The sequence below is a fragment of the Pseudophryne corroboree genome, chromosome 3, assembly GCF_028390025.1.
Source record: "Pseudophryne corroboree isolate aPseCor3 chromosome 3, aPseCor3.hap2, whole genome shotgun sequence".
Classification (NCBI taxonomy): Eukaryota; Metazoa; Chordata; class Amphibia; order Anura; family Myobatrachidae; genus Pseudophryne; species Pseudophryne corroboree.
The window spans coordinates 383913925-383928459 of record NC_086446.1 but is presented as its reverse complement, the minus strand read 5'-3'; the positions used below and the strand labels follow the sequence as shown (position 1 = coordinate 383928459).

Genomic DNA, 14535 nt, shown 5'->3' with positions numbered 1-14535 from the left:
GAGGGAGACACTGAAATATGCAAAACAGGAACAAGCAGAGGAGATTGGGTCAAGGGGGGAGGGAAGTTGAGGACCATGAATTCATATCTCCAGATACAGGGGAAAAAGAAGTCACAGTTCGTAAAATGGATGGGGAGGCTGACGTATGGAGACAATTGTAGATGCAAAGTCAAGGGCACAGTGAGGAGGGGAGGGGGTGGGCAGAGGAGGGAGTTGAAAGTGGCAAAGAGATGCTGGTTGTTTGAGGACTAGGAGAAGATGAGGCCTTATGGTTTAGGCTCAATGGTCAATAAACCCTGATGCAATGATCATAGTGGCAGCTTTACAGAAGACGTCACATATACAGTTAACACTTATACTTTTATTATCACGAAAATCCAGCATACATATTTGGCACAATGAAAGGACTTTGAGAGGCAAAATTACTCACATGCAAGGTTTCAGCTCAGACTGTGCTAAAGCGATTAAATTGCAAGTGTATTTTTTAATGATTGGGATGGACTATGAGGATGGCTCCAGGTAACAATAGATATTTGGTGTGACTTGCCTATGTTTTAGTTAAGGCATGTTGAGTGACGGAGCTCATGGTCCTTATTGGAGATCAAACCTCATTCTCAGAACAGCCTTCCAGATGGAACAATTCACATTTCTGTTCAGTGACCAAACAACGCTGGTTTTCCTATAAGTAACATAGGAGGAACTGCAGAAACGTGTATTGACGTCTGTAATGCTGGGTTGACTTTATTTTACATGGAAACCATCACTTTCTATGATCACCTGCAAAACATTCTGGTGAGACCAATGATCTGATGAAAGTTGTTGCAATTATCAAACATCTAAACCAGGGCTGGCCAAACCAGTCCTCAAGATCTACCAACGGTTCACATTTTCCAGCCCACCTAGCTAGAGCACAGGTGTAGTCATTACTAATTAAGATGTGCTGCATTCATTCCTAACTGACAATTCTACAGATCTCCAGGAGGCCTGGAAAACATGAACTGTTGGTAGATCTCGAGGACCGGTTTGGCCAGCCCTGATCTAAACGTTTTGAAAGCAGTCCTGAAAAGTGACAGCCTGTATGGACTTCCATTATTAATTAGACTGAACTCAAAAAGATAAGTCTCTATTTCATCTGCCCAATGGAATGCAGCAATGATACTTCCAACCTGGCTGTACATGGACAGGACAGTGCTTCCAAAACACAGGAAGTACCACAAGTTACAATTACAAGCACTGCAGACTGACGATAGACTGGATCAGGGCTCAGTTGGGCTCCCACCCTCTGTCAGAGTTTTGAAATCAATGGATAGAGCCTGCTCCTCTGGCAATGGGGGTCGCCTCCACTCATCTCGTGTAAGGATATAGCCGATTACCAGCCCAAATGCCACAAGTAACAGTCCTAAGCTATTGCAAAGAACACCCTCTCCTGGTAGCTTGGAGTACTCGTCTCTGTAAGAAAAGAAAATTAAAAGACTGATTAAAATTTAACTAGTCAACCACTTTGCTTGAAATCGTTCTACAATGCGTTCATCTAAAAGGTTGCTGTAGCCTGAAAGTGTACTATACCGAAAGCGTTAGAAATAATTCATTGTATCAACTGAATGGGTGTGGTATAGAAGATCTACATGCATTAGGTCTAGTCATTAGGTCGACAGGCACTAGGAAGGAATGAAAAAGTAAAAAAAAAAACGACCATGTGTGTGTAGACCGCATAAACCTGTCGATCTTTCATCTGTCGACCTAATGTACGTCGACAAATAGTCCGGGTCCTCAACTGAATTTAGGGCACAAATAATATTGGCAAGGGCTTTGCTGCAATTTACAAAATTAATGAGGGTTAATAAGAAGCACAGAAGTGCTATATAAGTGAAGTGTGATTAAAATAAAAAAAATATATACAAAGTTACTCCAGAGTGCCATTGGAGAAGCTAGGGGTATCTCCAGGTAAGCTGGCTCTCAGATGTTGTAGGAGCCATTATTATGTGGCCTTACACTGGGCATTTAGACCCAGACATATATAATTATTTATGGGGTGGGTGTGGTGGCCCCTGTGTCGGTATGGCTGGGCGGCTTCAGGTCGGCACACCCTAACACTTTATTAACACTCATGATTTTCCCTATAACTTTGTATATATTTTTGTATTTTAATCACACTTCACTTATATAGCACTTCTGTGCTTCTTATTAACCCTCATTAATTTTCACCTGTGTGCCGACCTGGGGTAGCCGACCTGTGCCGGCATGATGGGGTCCTGCACCCCGGACCCATACCTAGTATTAGGGACCCCCAGTGACGGAGAAGCCTTGTCGATCGGCCTGGGGGCTTAACCCTATATCTGCAGATATACGCAACTAAGATCTCCGTATTATCTGACTATTATGTAGTATTGTTACTCACTCAGTGTGCATTAGGGAACACAAATTGTTTTTTCTTACACAGAATTACCCCTCCCTTTTAGCACCTGACTGATATTACATCTGATTGAGCAGCTTTCCAATATTTGTGCGTTACCTTTCGGTCTCTCCACGGCGCCGAGGGTATTCACCAAGGTGATGGCAGAGATGATGGTTCTCCTGCGTCAAAAAGGAGTCAAAATAATTCCTTATCTAGACGATCTCCTGATAAAGGCGAGATCCAGGGAGCAGTTGTTACAAAACATCATACTCTCCCTGTCAATACTCCAACAACACGGTTGGATCATAAATTATACAAAGTCACAGTTGGAACCAACGACAAGATTGTCTTTTCTCCGGATGATCCTGGACACAGAAGTTCAGAGAGTTTTTCTTCCGGTGGAAAAGGCTCTGGAAATCCAGAGAATGGTAAAACAGATATTGAAGCCAACAAGTGTGTCGGTCCATCAGTGCATTCGGTTGTTGGGAAAGATGGTGGCGGCCTACGAGGCCATACAGTTTGGCAGGTTCCATGCCAGAGTTTTCCAGTGGGACCTGTTGGACAAGTAGTCGGGTTCCCACCTACACATGCACCGAAAGATAATCCTGTCGTCGAAAGCCAGGGTTTCCCCTCCTGTGGTGGTTACACAGCTCTCACCTGCTAGAGGGACGCAGATTCGGGATTCAGGACTGGCTCCTGGTAATCACAGATGCAAGTCTCCGAGGCTGGGGAGCTGTCACTCAGGGAGAAAGCTTCCAAGGAAAATGGTCAAGCCTGCCTTCACAAACGTGCTGGAATTGAGAGCCATTTACAACGGCCTTCAACAAGCGGTACATCTTCAAGATCATCCCGTGCAGATCCAGTCGGACAATGTAACAGCAGTCGCGTACATAAACAGGCAGGGCGGAACGAAAAGCAGAGCAGCAATGGCAGAGGTGACAAAGATCCTCCTCTGGGCAGAAAGACATGTAAAGGCTCTGTCGGCAATTTTCATTCTGGGAGTAGACAACTGGCAAGCAGACTTCCTCAGCAGACACGATCTCCATCCAGGAGAGTGGGGCCTCCACCAAGAAGTCTTCGCAGAGGTGACAAGTCTTTGGGGAGTTCCTCAAGTAGACATGATGGCATCTAGTCTCAACAAGAAGCTTCAGAAATATTGTTTCAGGTCGAGAGACCCTCAAGCAATAGCAGTGGATGCGCTAGTGGCCCAGTGGGTGTTCCGGTCGGTGTATGTCTTCCTCCACTTCCGCTGATCCCAAAAGTGCTCAGGATCATAAGAAGAACAAGAGTTCGAGCACTCTTCATTGCCCCAGACTGGCCAAGGAGGGTTTGGTACCCAGATCTTCAGGAGTTGCTCATAGAAGATCATCGGCCTCTTCCTCATCGCGAGGACCTGCTGCAGCAGGGGCCGTGCGTGTATCAAGACTTACAGCGGCTACGTTTGACGGCATGGCTGTTGAGCGCCGGATCCTAGCCTGAAAGGGTATTCCCAAGGAAGTCATCCCCACCCTTATTCAGGCCAGGAAAGGAGTAACGTTCAAACATTACCACCGTATTTGGAGAAAATGTGCGTCTTGGTGTGAATCCAAGAAGGCTCCTACGGAAGAGTTTCAGTTGGGACCTTTTCACCATTTTCTGCAAGCTGGTGTGGAGGCGGGCCTCGGGTTGGGATCAATCAAGGTCCAGATTTCGGCCTTGTCAGTGTTCTTCCAAAAACAATTGGCCTCTCTTCCAGAGGTTCAGACCTTCGTGAAAGGGGTTCTGCACATTCAGCCTCCATTTGTGCCTCCAGTGGCACCATGGGACCTTAATGTGGTGCTGCAGTTCCTTCAATCGGATTGGTTTGAGCCTCTACAAGAGAGAGTTGAAGTTTCTCACTTGGAAAGTGGTGATGCTTTTGGCATTGGCATCCGCAAGGCGGGTGTCTGAATTGGGGGCCTTGTCTCACAAGAACCCTTACCTGATCTTCCATGAAGATAGGGCAGAGTTGAGAACTCGTAAACATTTTCTTCCAAAGGTGGTTTCATCTTTCCACATAAACCAACCTATTGTGGTGCCAGTAGTTACTGACACGTTCACTGAGTCAAAGTCTCTAGATGTGGTTAGGGCTTTGAAGATTTATGTCGCTAGAACAGCTCGAATACGGAAAACAGTCTTTGTTTGTCCTGTATGCTCCCAACAAGATTGGGTGTCCTGTTTCTAAGCAGACTATTGCGCGTTGGATCAGAGGTACGATTCAGCACGCTCATACTACGGCTGGATTGCCGTTACCGACGTCAGTGAAGGCACATTCCACTAGGAAGGTGGGCTCATCCTGGGTGGCTGCCCGGGGGGTCTCGACATTACAACTTTGCCGAGCAGCTACTCGGTCGGGGTCAAACACATTTGCTAAATTCTACAAGTTTGACACCTTGGCCGATGAAGACCTCAAGTTCAGTCAATCGGTGCTGCAGGGTTATCCGCACTCTCCTGCCCGTACTAGAGCTTCGGTATAAACCCCATAGTCATGAGGTGGACCCCAGCATCCTCTAGGACGTATGAGAAAACAGGATTTTGATACCTACCGGTAAATCCTTTTCTCCTAGTCCGTAGAGGATGCTGGGCGCCGTCCCAGTGCGTACTTTACCTGCAGTTTTTGTTCATTAGGTTACACATGTTGTGTTATATTAGTTTCAGCATGCTGCTGTAATTGGTTCATGCCTGTTGGCGTGTGTTATATTGAATGCCATGTTGTGCGGCATGGTTGAGGTGTGAGCTGGTATGTATCTCACCACTAGTATTAAAGTAAATCCTTTCCTCGAAATGTCCGTCTCCCTGGGCACAGTTCCTATAACTGAGGTCTGGAGGAGGGGCATAGAGGGAGGAGCCAGTTCACACCCATTGAAAAGTCTTAAGAGTGCCCATGGCTCCTGTGGAACAGTCTATACTCCATGGTCATGAAGTGGACCCCAGCATCCTCTACGGACTAGGAGAAAAGGATTTACCGGTAGGTATCAAAATCCTGTTATCTTTACTGTAGGCAGGTATCAGCGGCCACCTCACATGGTACAGGTGTTACTTATCTGTTATGGCTCAGTCAGAACATAAATTGCTTAATACTACAAAACAAAATAAAAAAAGATGGCCTGTGTGCCCCCCAAAACCTCACCTCCCAAGTGACTCCTTGAAGTAACCATGGATTTCACAGAACACATAAGATGTACTCACGGTATTGTGAAGAGCAGTTTTTCTGTAAGGCCGAGTAGGCACGTAGCAATGGTGCTCACCAGCAGACTTAAGCCCAGGAATACATGTAGTGGCTTGAATTGACTCTTGTATGTATAAGCTATGCCAGGCACAAAGAACATCATAAAGCTGCATATCCACTGTAATAGAAAGCAAACAGTGGGGGTTAAAGAGATGTTCATGTGAGAATCAGCAGTGGAAAAGTAAACTCACAGAGGCAAAATGACTAATGAGACAGAAAATAAGAATTTACTTACCGATAATTCTATTTCTCATAGTCCGTAGTGGATGCTGGGGACTCCGAAAGGACCATGGGGAATAGCGGCTCCGCAGGAGACTGGGCACAAAGTAAAAGCTTTAGGACTAGCTGGTGTGCACTGGCTCCTCCCCCTATGACCCTCCTCCAAGCCTCAGTTAGGATACTGTGCCCGGACGAGCGTACACAATAAGGAAAGATTTTGAATCCCGGGTAAGACTCATACCAGCCACACCAATCACACCGTACAACTTGTGATCTGAACCCAGTTAACAGCATGATAACAGAAGGAGCCTCTGAAAAGATGGCTCACAACAACAATAACCCGATTTTTGTAACAATAACTATGTACAAGTAATGCAGACAATCCGCACTTGGGATGGGCGCCCAGCATCCACTACGGACTATGAGAAATAGAATTATCGGTAAGTAAATTCTTATTTTCTCTAACGTCCTAGTGGATGCTGGGGACTCCGAAAGGACCATGGGGATTATACCAAAGCTCCCAAACGGGCGGGAGAGTGCGGATGACTCTGCAGCACCGAATGAGAGAACTCCAGGTCCTCCTCAGCCAGGGTATCAAATTTGTAGAATTTAGCAAACGTGTTTGCCCCTGACCAAGTAGCTGCTCGGCAAAGTTGTAAAGCCGAGACCCCTCGGGCAGCCGCCCAAGATGAGCCCACTTTCCGTGTGGAATGGGCTTTTACAGATTTTGGCTGTGGCAGGCCTGCCACAGAATGTGCAAGCTGAATTGTACTACAAATCCAACAAGCAATCGTCTGCTTAGAAGCAGGAGCACCCAGCTTGCTGGGTGCATACAGGATAAACAGCGAATCAGATTTTCTGACTCCAGCCGTCCTGGAAACATATATTTTCAGGGCCCTGACTACGTCCAGCAACTTGGAATCCTCCAAGTCCCTAGTAGCCGCAGGCACCACAATAGGCTGGTTTAAGTGAAATGCTGAAACCACCTTAGGAAGAAATTGAGGACGAGTCCTCAATTCTGCCCTGTCCGTATGAAAAATTAGGTAAGGGCTTTTATAGGATAAAGCCGCCAATTCTGAGACACGCCTGGCTGAAGCCAGGGCTAACAGCATTACCACTTTCCATGTGAGATATTTTAAGTCCACAGTGGTGAGTGGTTCAAACCAATGTGATTTTAGGAATCCCAAAACTACATTGAGATCCCAAGGTGCCACTGGAGGCACAAAAGGAGGCTGTATATGCAGTACTCCCTTGACAAACGTCTGAACTTCAGGAACAGAAGCCAGTTCTTTTTGGAAGAATATTGACAGGGCCGAAATTTGAACCTTAATGGACCCTAATTTGAGGCCCATAGACAGTCCTGTTTGCAGGAAATGCAGGAAACGACCCAGTTGAAATTCCTCTGTAGGGGCCTTCCTGGCCTCGCACCACGCAACATATTTACGCCAAATACGGTGATAATGTTGTATGGTTACATCCTTCCTGGCTTTGATCAGGGTAGGGATGACTTCATCCGGAATGCCTTTTTCCTTCAGGATCCGGCGTTCAACCGCCATGCCGTCAAACGCAGCCGCGGTAAGTCTTGGAACAGACATGGTCCCTGCTGGAGCAGGTCCTTTCTTAGAGGTAGAGGCCACGGGTCTTCCGTGAGCATCTCTTGAATTTCCGGGTACCAAGTCCTTCTTGGCCAATCCGGAGCCACGAGTATAGTCTTTACTCCTCTCCTTCTTATGATTCTCAGTACTTTTGGTATGAGAGGAAGAGGAGGGAACACATACACTGACTGGTACACCCACGGTGTTACCAGAGCGTCCACAGCTATTGCCTGAGGGTCCCTTGACCTGGCGCAATATCTGTCCAGTTTTTTGTTGAGGCGGGACGCCATCATGTCCACCTTTGGTTTTTCCCAACGGTTCACAATCATGTGGAAGACTTCTGGGTGAAGTCCCCACTCCCCCGGGTGAAGATCGCGTCTGCTGAGGAAGTCTGCTTCCCAGTTGTCCACTCCCGGAATGAACACTGCTGACAGTGCTATCACATGATTCTCCGCCCAGCGAAGAATCCTTGCCACTTCCATCATTGCCCTCCTGCTTCTTGTGCCGCCCTGTCTGTTTACGTGGGCGACTGCCGTGATGTTGTCCGACTGGATCAACACCGGCTGACCCTGAAGCAGAGGTCTTGCCTGACTTAGGGCATTGTAAATGGCCCTTAGTTCCAGGATATTTATGTGAAGTGACGTTTCCATGCTTGACCACAAGCCCTGGAAATTTCTTCCCTGTGTGACTGCTCCCCAGCCTCTCAGGCTGGCATCCGTGGTCACCAGGACCCAATCCTGAATGCCGAATCTGCGGCCCTCTAGGAGATGAGCACTCTGTAACCACCACAGGAGAGACACCCTTGTCCTTGGAGACAGGGTTATCCGCTGATGCATTTGAAGATGCGATCCGGACCATTTGTCCAGCAGATCCCACTGAAAAGTTCTTGCGTGGAATCTGCCGAATGGAATCGCTTCGTAAGAAGCCACCATCTTTCCCAGGACCCTTGTGCATTGATGTACTGACACTTGGCCTGGTCTTAGGAGGTTCCTGACTAGGTCGGATAACTCCTTGGCTTTCTCCTCCGGGAGAAACACCTTTTTCTGTACTGTGTCCAGAATCATCCCTAGGAGCAGCAGACGTGTCGTCGGAATCAGCTGTGATTTTGGAATATTTAGAATCCATCCGTGCGGTCGTAGTACTACTTGAGATAGTGCTACTCCGACCTCTAACTGTTCTCTGGACCTTGCCCTTATCAGGAGATCGTCCAAGTAAGGGATAATTAAGACGCCTTTTCTTCGAAGAAGAATCATCATTTCGGCCATTACCTTGGTAAAGACCCGGGGTACCGTGGACAATCCAAACGGCAGCGTCTGAAACTGATAGTGACAGTTCTGTACCACAAACCTGAGGTACCCTTGGTGAGAAGGGCAAATTGGGACATGGAGGTAAGCATCCTTGATGTCCAGAGACACCATATAGTCCCCTTCTTCCAGGTTCGCTATCACTGCTCTGAGTGACTCCATCTTGAACTTGAACCTTTTTATGTAAGGTGTTCAAGGATTTCAGATTTAAAATGGGTCTCACCGAGCCGTCCGGCTTCGGTACCACAAACAGCGTGGAATAATACCCCTTTCCCTGTTGTAGGAGGGGTACCTTGATTATCACCTGCTGGTAATACAGCTTGTGAATGGCTTCCAATACCGCCTCCCTGTCGGGGGGAGACGTTGGTAAAGCAGACTTCAGGAACCGGCGAGGGGGAGACGTCTCGAATTCCAATTTGTACCCCTGAGATACTACCTGCAGGATCCAGGGGTCCACTTGCGAGTGTGCCCACTGCGCGCTGAAATTCTTGAGACGGGCCCCCACCGTGCCTGAGTCCGCTTGTAAGGCCCCAGCGTCATGCTGAGGACTTGGCAGAAGCGGGGGAGGGCTTCTGTTCGTGGGAAGAGGCTGTTTGCTGCAGTCTTTTTCCCCTTCCTCTGCCCCGGGGCAGATATGAGTGGCCTTTTGCCCGCTTGCCCTTATGGGGACGAAAGGACTGAGCCTGAAAAGACGGTATCTTTTTCTGCTGCGAGGTGACTTGGGGTAAAAAGGTGGATTTTCCAGCCGTTGCCACCAGGTCCGATAGACCGACCCCAAATAACTCCTCCCCTCTTCTGGCAGAAATGGACATCGCACTTACTCTTGATGCCAGAGTGCAAATATCCCTCTGTGCATCTCGCATATATAGAAATGCATCCTTTAAATGCTCTATAGTCAATAATATATTGTCCCTGTCCAGGGTATCAATATTTTCAGTCAGGGAATCCGACCAAGCCACCCCAGCACTGCACATCCAGGCTGAGGAGATTGCTGGTCGCAGTATAATACCAGTATGTGTGTATATACTTTTAAGGATATTTTCCAGCTTCCTATCAGCTGGTTCCTTGAGGGCGGCCGTATCAGGGGACGGTAACGCCACTTGTTTTGATAAGCGTGTGAGCGCCTTATCTACGCTAGGGGGTGTTTCCCAACGCGCCCTAACCTCTGGCGGGAAAGGGTATAATGCCAATAATTTTTTAGAAATTAGCAGTTTTTTAATCGAGGGAAACCCACGCTTCATCACACACCTCATTTAATTCATCTGATTCAGGAAAAACTACGGGTAGTTTTTCACACCCCACATAATACCCTTTTTTGTGGTACTTGTAGTATCAGAAATGTTCAAAACCTCCTTCATTGCCGTGATCATGTAACGTGTGGCCCTACTGGAAAATACGTTTGTTTCCTCACCGTCGACACTGGAGTCAGTGTCCGTATCGACCTGAGGTAACGGGCGTTTTATAGCCCCTGACGGTGTTTGAGACGCCTGTACCGGTATTAACCGATTTGCCGGCTGTCTCATGTCGTCAACAGTCTTTTGTAACGTGCCGACACTATCACGTAATTCTTTCCATAAGACCATCCAGTCAGGTGTCCACTCCCTAGGGGGTGACATCACTAACACAGGCAATTGCTCCGCCTCCACACCATTTTCCTCCTCATACATGTCGACACAGCGTACCGACACACAGCACACACACAGGGAATGCTCTGATAGAGGACAGGACCCCACTAGCCCTTTGGGGAGACAGAGGGAGAGTTTGCCAGCACACACCAGAGCGCTATATATATATACAGGGATAACCTTATATAAGTGTTTTTCCCTAATACCCTAATATAGCTGCTGTATATATTAATATGCCAATTTAGTGCCCCCCCTCTCTTGTTTTACCCTGTTTCTGTTGTGCAGGACTGCAGGGGAGAGTCAGGGAGCCTTCCTCCAACGGAGCTGTGAGGAAAAAATGGCGCTTGTGTGCTGAGGAGATAGGCTCCGCCCCTTTTTCGGCGGCCTTTCTCCCGCTTTTTTGTGGAAAACTGGCAGGGGTTAAATACATCCATATAGCCCAGGAGCTATGTGTGATGTATTTTTAGCCATTTAAGGTATTTTCATTGCGTCCCAGGGCGCCCCCCCCCCCAGCGCCCTGCACCCTCAGTGACCGGAGTGTGAAGTGTGCTGAGAGCAATGGCGCACAGCTGCGGTGCTGTGCGCTACCTTATTGAAGACAGGAATGCTTCTGCCGCCGATTTTCCGGACCTCTTCACTCTTCTGGCTCTGTAAGGGGGCCGGCGGCGCGGCTCCGGGACCCATCCATGGCTGGGCCTGTGATCGTCCCTCTGGAGCTAATGTCCAGTAGCCTAAGAAGCCCAATCCACTCTGCACGCAGGTGAGTTCGCTTCTTCTCCCCTTAGTCCCTCGATGCAGTGAGCCTGTTGCCAGCAGGTCTCACTGAAAATAAAAAAAACCTATTTAAACTTTTACTCTAAGCAGCTCAGGAGAGCCACCTAGATTGCACCCTTCTCGTTCGGGCACAAAATCTTAACTGAGGCTTGGAGGAGGGTCATAGTGGGAGGAGCCAGTGCACACCAGCTAGTCCTAAAGCTTTTACTTTGTGCCCAGTCTCCTGCGGAGCCGCTATTCCCCATGGTCCTTTCGGAGTCCCCAGCATCCACTAGGACCTTAGAGAAATATGATCACATAGGAGCAGAAACAAGCAACACTGCACTGAGACATATGTTCCTGTGTTTATCTACAGTATGCACTCTTCCACTTTTACTCTCTTTTCAACTCTTGTATTCCAATTCATCACCTGGCAGCCATGACCTAAGGCTCACAGCCACATTACATTTTTTATAGGAATTAAAAAAACAAAAGTAAAGTAAAACATAGTTTCACGTAAAAGTGAAAAAAAAAAAATAGGATTATTGGTCACTTACCGCTGAATACTTTTCTCTGAAGCAGGTTGGTTGACACTGGACCCATTGCATTGCAAATTGGGCTGGAGTTTGGCACTAAAAAGTATTGTAGCTTTAAATTCTGAGCGCCTCCCCCTGCAACCTCATCATGCCAGTACTTCTTTAAAAAAGTCCACTAATAGAGTAGGTGTAACCAACTAAAACTGTTAGAACAATTAAACAAACCAGTAGGGAAAAGATGGTCAAGAGCCAAAAACCTTGCACAACAGAGCGTGAGGGAGAGAAAGCAGTGTTGCCCCCAGTATGCTTCAGAGAAAAGGATTTAAAAGCAAGTGACCAAAAATCCTGTTTTCTCTTGCAACAAGGCTGGGCAACACTGGCCCATCGGATGTTCAACAGCCGTCCCCAGTGGAGGGAACACTCAGGCTGCCTGACCGGATAATTATGCACCTAAAGTGTGCGGCGCTGGAGGCAAAAACCAGAAAACTATTTTAAAAAATGCCACCGCCCGACACCTGTCTGATGCTGGTAAACCTGCATTAGTCTAGGCTTGAGTGATGACCGAGCGGATCCACACACAATGTTCTGCTCTGTAGCCGGCCAACCGTGTCTATGTGCATCGTAAACAAGCAGAGAATCTGTGCAGCTAATAGATTCAATTTTGTTTCGCAGAGCTCGGACTACATGTACCAGAGACTGATCATCCCGGTCCAAGGAAGTCATTAAAGGAGGAAAAACCAGAGAATCTTTTTTCTAGCATAAGTGTAAAAACCAAACCAACTTTCGGCTGGAATGCAGGAACTGTATGAAGAATTGCTCTATCGTCATGGAAGAGGAGAAAAGGCAGCTTGCAGGACAAAACCCCTAACTTGGAAACACGCCGAGCAGAGGCAATAGTCATAAAGAAGACTAGCTCCCAAGTAGCGAACTGAATATCTGCTGAATATAAAGGCTAAAATGTTTGAGACTCAATAGAACAGATTAATATCCCATGTTATCATCAGTGGATAAAATGGTGATTGAATACATACCACACCTGTGGCCGGAGAGGCTCCAGCCACGTGGGAAATGGCCGCCGCGGCACTGAAGGGGTTAACCCCTAGTGCCCGGCACCATTTTAAAGACAATGGGCGCTTGGCGCCAGGTTTAAAATACTGTGGGCGCTAGGCGCCGTGTTGTATAAATGTTTAAAAAAAATGTATTTTTATGATGTGCCGTGGTCCCGGACCTCTCCGGAGACCACGGCAGTGAGGGCAGCCCCCAGCGCGCTGAGCAGAGTGTGCGCGCCGGGGGAGAGGGGAGCCGCTGACCGCCAGAGTCCGGGAGCTCCGCTCCCGGCAGCGGTCAGTGCAACCCCGGGCGCACTAGCTGTGTGCGCGCCGGGGAGAAGGGAGAGCCGCTGCAGGCGGGAGATCCACTCCCGCTGCAGCGCTCTCTGTGTGTGCCGCCGCTGGGGGCCGGAAGCTCTGCTCCCGGCGCCTCAGCCCATCGGAGGTGGCCAGCCGCGGCAGCCGGGACGAACGTCCCGGGCTGCTGGGCGGCAAGGGGGGTGCGCCGCAGCCCGGCTCCCCGCCGTACGCTGCGGCGAGGCCACAGATCCAGCGCCGCATACAGGGGACCGGGCTAGCCGGCTCCCTGGCGGCGGGGGGATGAGTAGGTTGGTAAGTGCTGGGGTCCGGGAGCTACGCTCCCGGCACCTCAGCGCTGAAACAAGCCAGAGCCACAGCGGCCGGGACAAGTGTCCCGGGCCGCTGGGCTTCGGATCAGGGGGGTGCGCCGCTACATGCGGCGAGGCCACAAAGTGAGTGCCCCACTGGGGGGACAGGGAGCGCCAGCTCCCTGGACCCCAGTGGCAGGCAGACAGGCTGGAGGATGGGGGAAGCCAGCCCCATACCTCCAGCACAGACAGAGTCCTAGCAGCCAGGCTGCAGGACTAGGGGACAGGATGTAAAAAGAAAAACAAAGACATTGTTTTAAATGTAATAACATGTACAGTGTGTTTTAAATGTGATGTATTTAAAGGTAAATTGCACTTACTTGGTTGTGTGTCCCAGGAGGGGGGAATCCATGGCTGTGCAGGCTGATGGATTCTCCCAGGCCTTTTCCCCAAAAACGGAATACTTTCCCATCCAGCCTCACACTTTAAAGGGGCATTGGGAGAAAGAGAAAAAGCTCAGCTGTGAAACAAGCTGAGAGGTTTTCTGGAGCTCCATGGAGATCACCCGTAGTGGCCCGGAAACCTGGACCGGGGAGCCAGGCTGCCCAGCTCTGGAGCCCAAATCCAGGCTGCAGGCAGTGAGCTGGGTCCCGGGCAGGTTTCTGGAAGTCAGTTTTAGGAGGGAAAATTTCCCCAGCCTAGACTGAACGGCACCGGGGCGTATCCTGATCCTCCAGGATGGGACAGTCAAAGGAGAACGACCACTCCCCACTGTCCATAGGGAACAATGTTAGCTGTGCATGTGGCCAAGGCATGCACAGCTCATGGGTAAACATTGATTGGTTGTACACCACAGGGCGGGCTTACCCCCTGTGGTAATGTGTATTGGAGTGGGATAAAAGGAGGGCAGTTGGCCCATAGAGATTGTATTGTACCATCTTTATTCTGCTGAAACATCTGATTGTATGCTGTTGCCCCTAGCAATAGGGAGGAGCCTTTTTAAAGGTTATTATTGAGCAAATAAACATCATTGCCTCAAGAAGATTGCTTCATCTTGTGACCTACAGGGTTATGCCAAACCTAGCCCCGTCCTCCGGCTGTCCAGGGAAGCACCTAACGTCTCCAAGTTCCGCCTTCCGCCAGCTACCGGTAGAGGCCTAGCAAGTGGCTAGTGGGGATTCGTCAACACCACACAGGTGTGGTA

At 48.9% G+C, this 14535-nt stretch overlaps 1 protein-coding gene across 2 annotated transcripts in view; it reads right to left on the bottom strand.

The window, feature by feature from the left end:
• Window positions 1-341: 341 nt before the first annotated feature.
• LOC135055670 (transmembrane ascorbate-dependent reductase CYB561) overlaps window positions 342-14535 on the bottom strand; it is a 424857-nt gene continuing 410663 nt past the window's right edge. For both annotated transcript variants that reach the window (XM_063960007.1, XM_063960006.1), the window contains 2 exons: window positions 5603-5760; window positions 342-1449 (listed from right to left, as the gene is read on the bottom strand). In XM_063960007.1, coding sequence (XP_063816077.1) covers window positions 1257-1449; window positions 5603-5760 — 351 coding nt within the window. In that variant the 3' untranslated portion in view covers window positions 342-1256. The remainder of the gene's footprint in view (window positions 1450-5602; window positions 5761-14535) is intronic.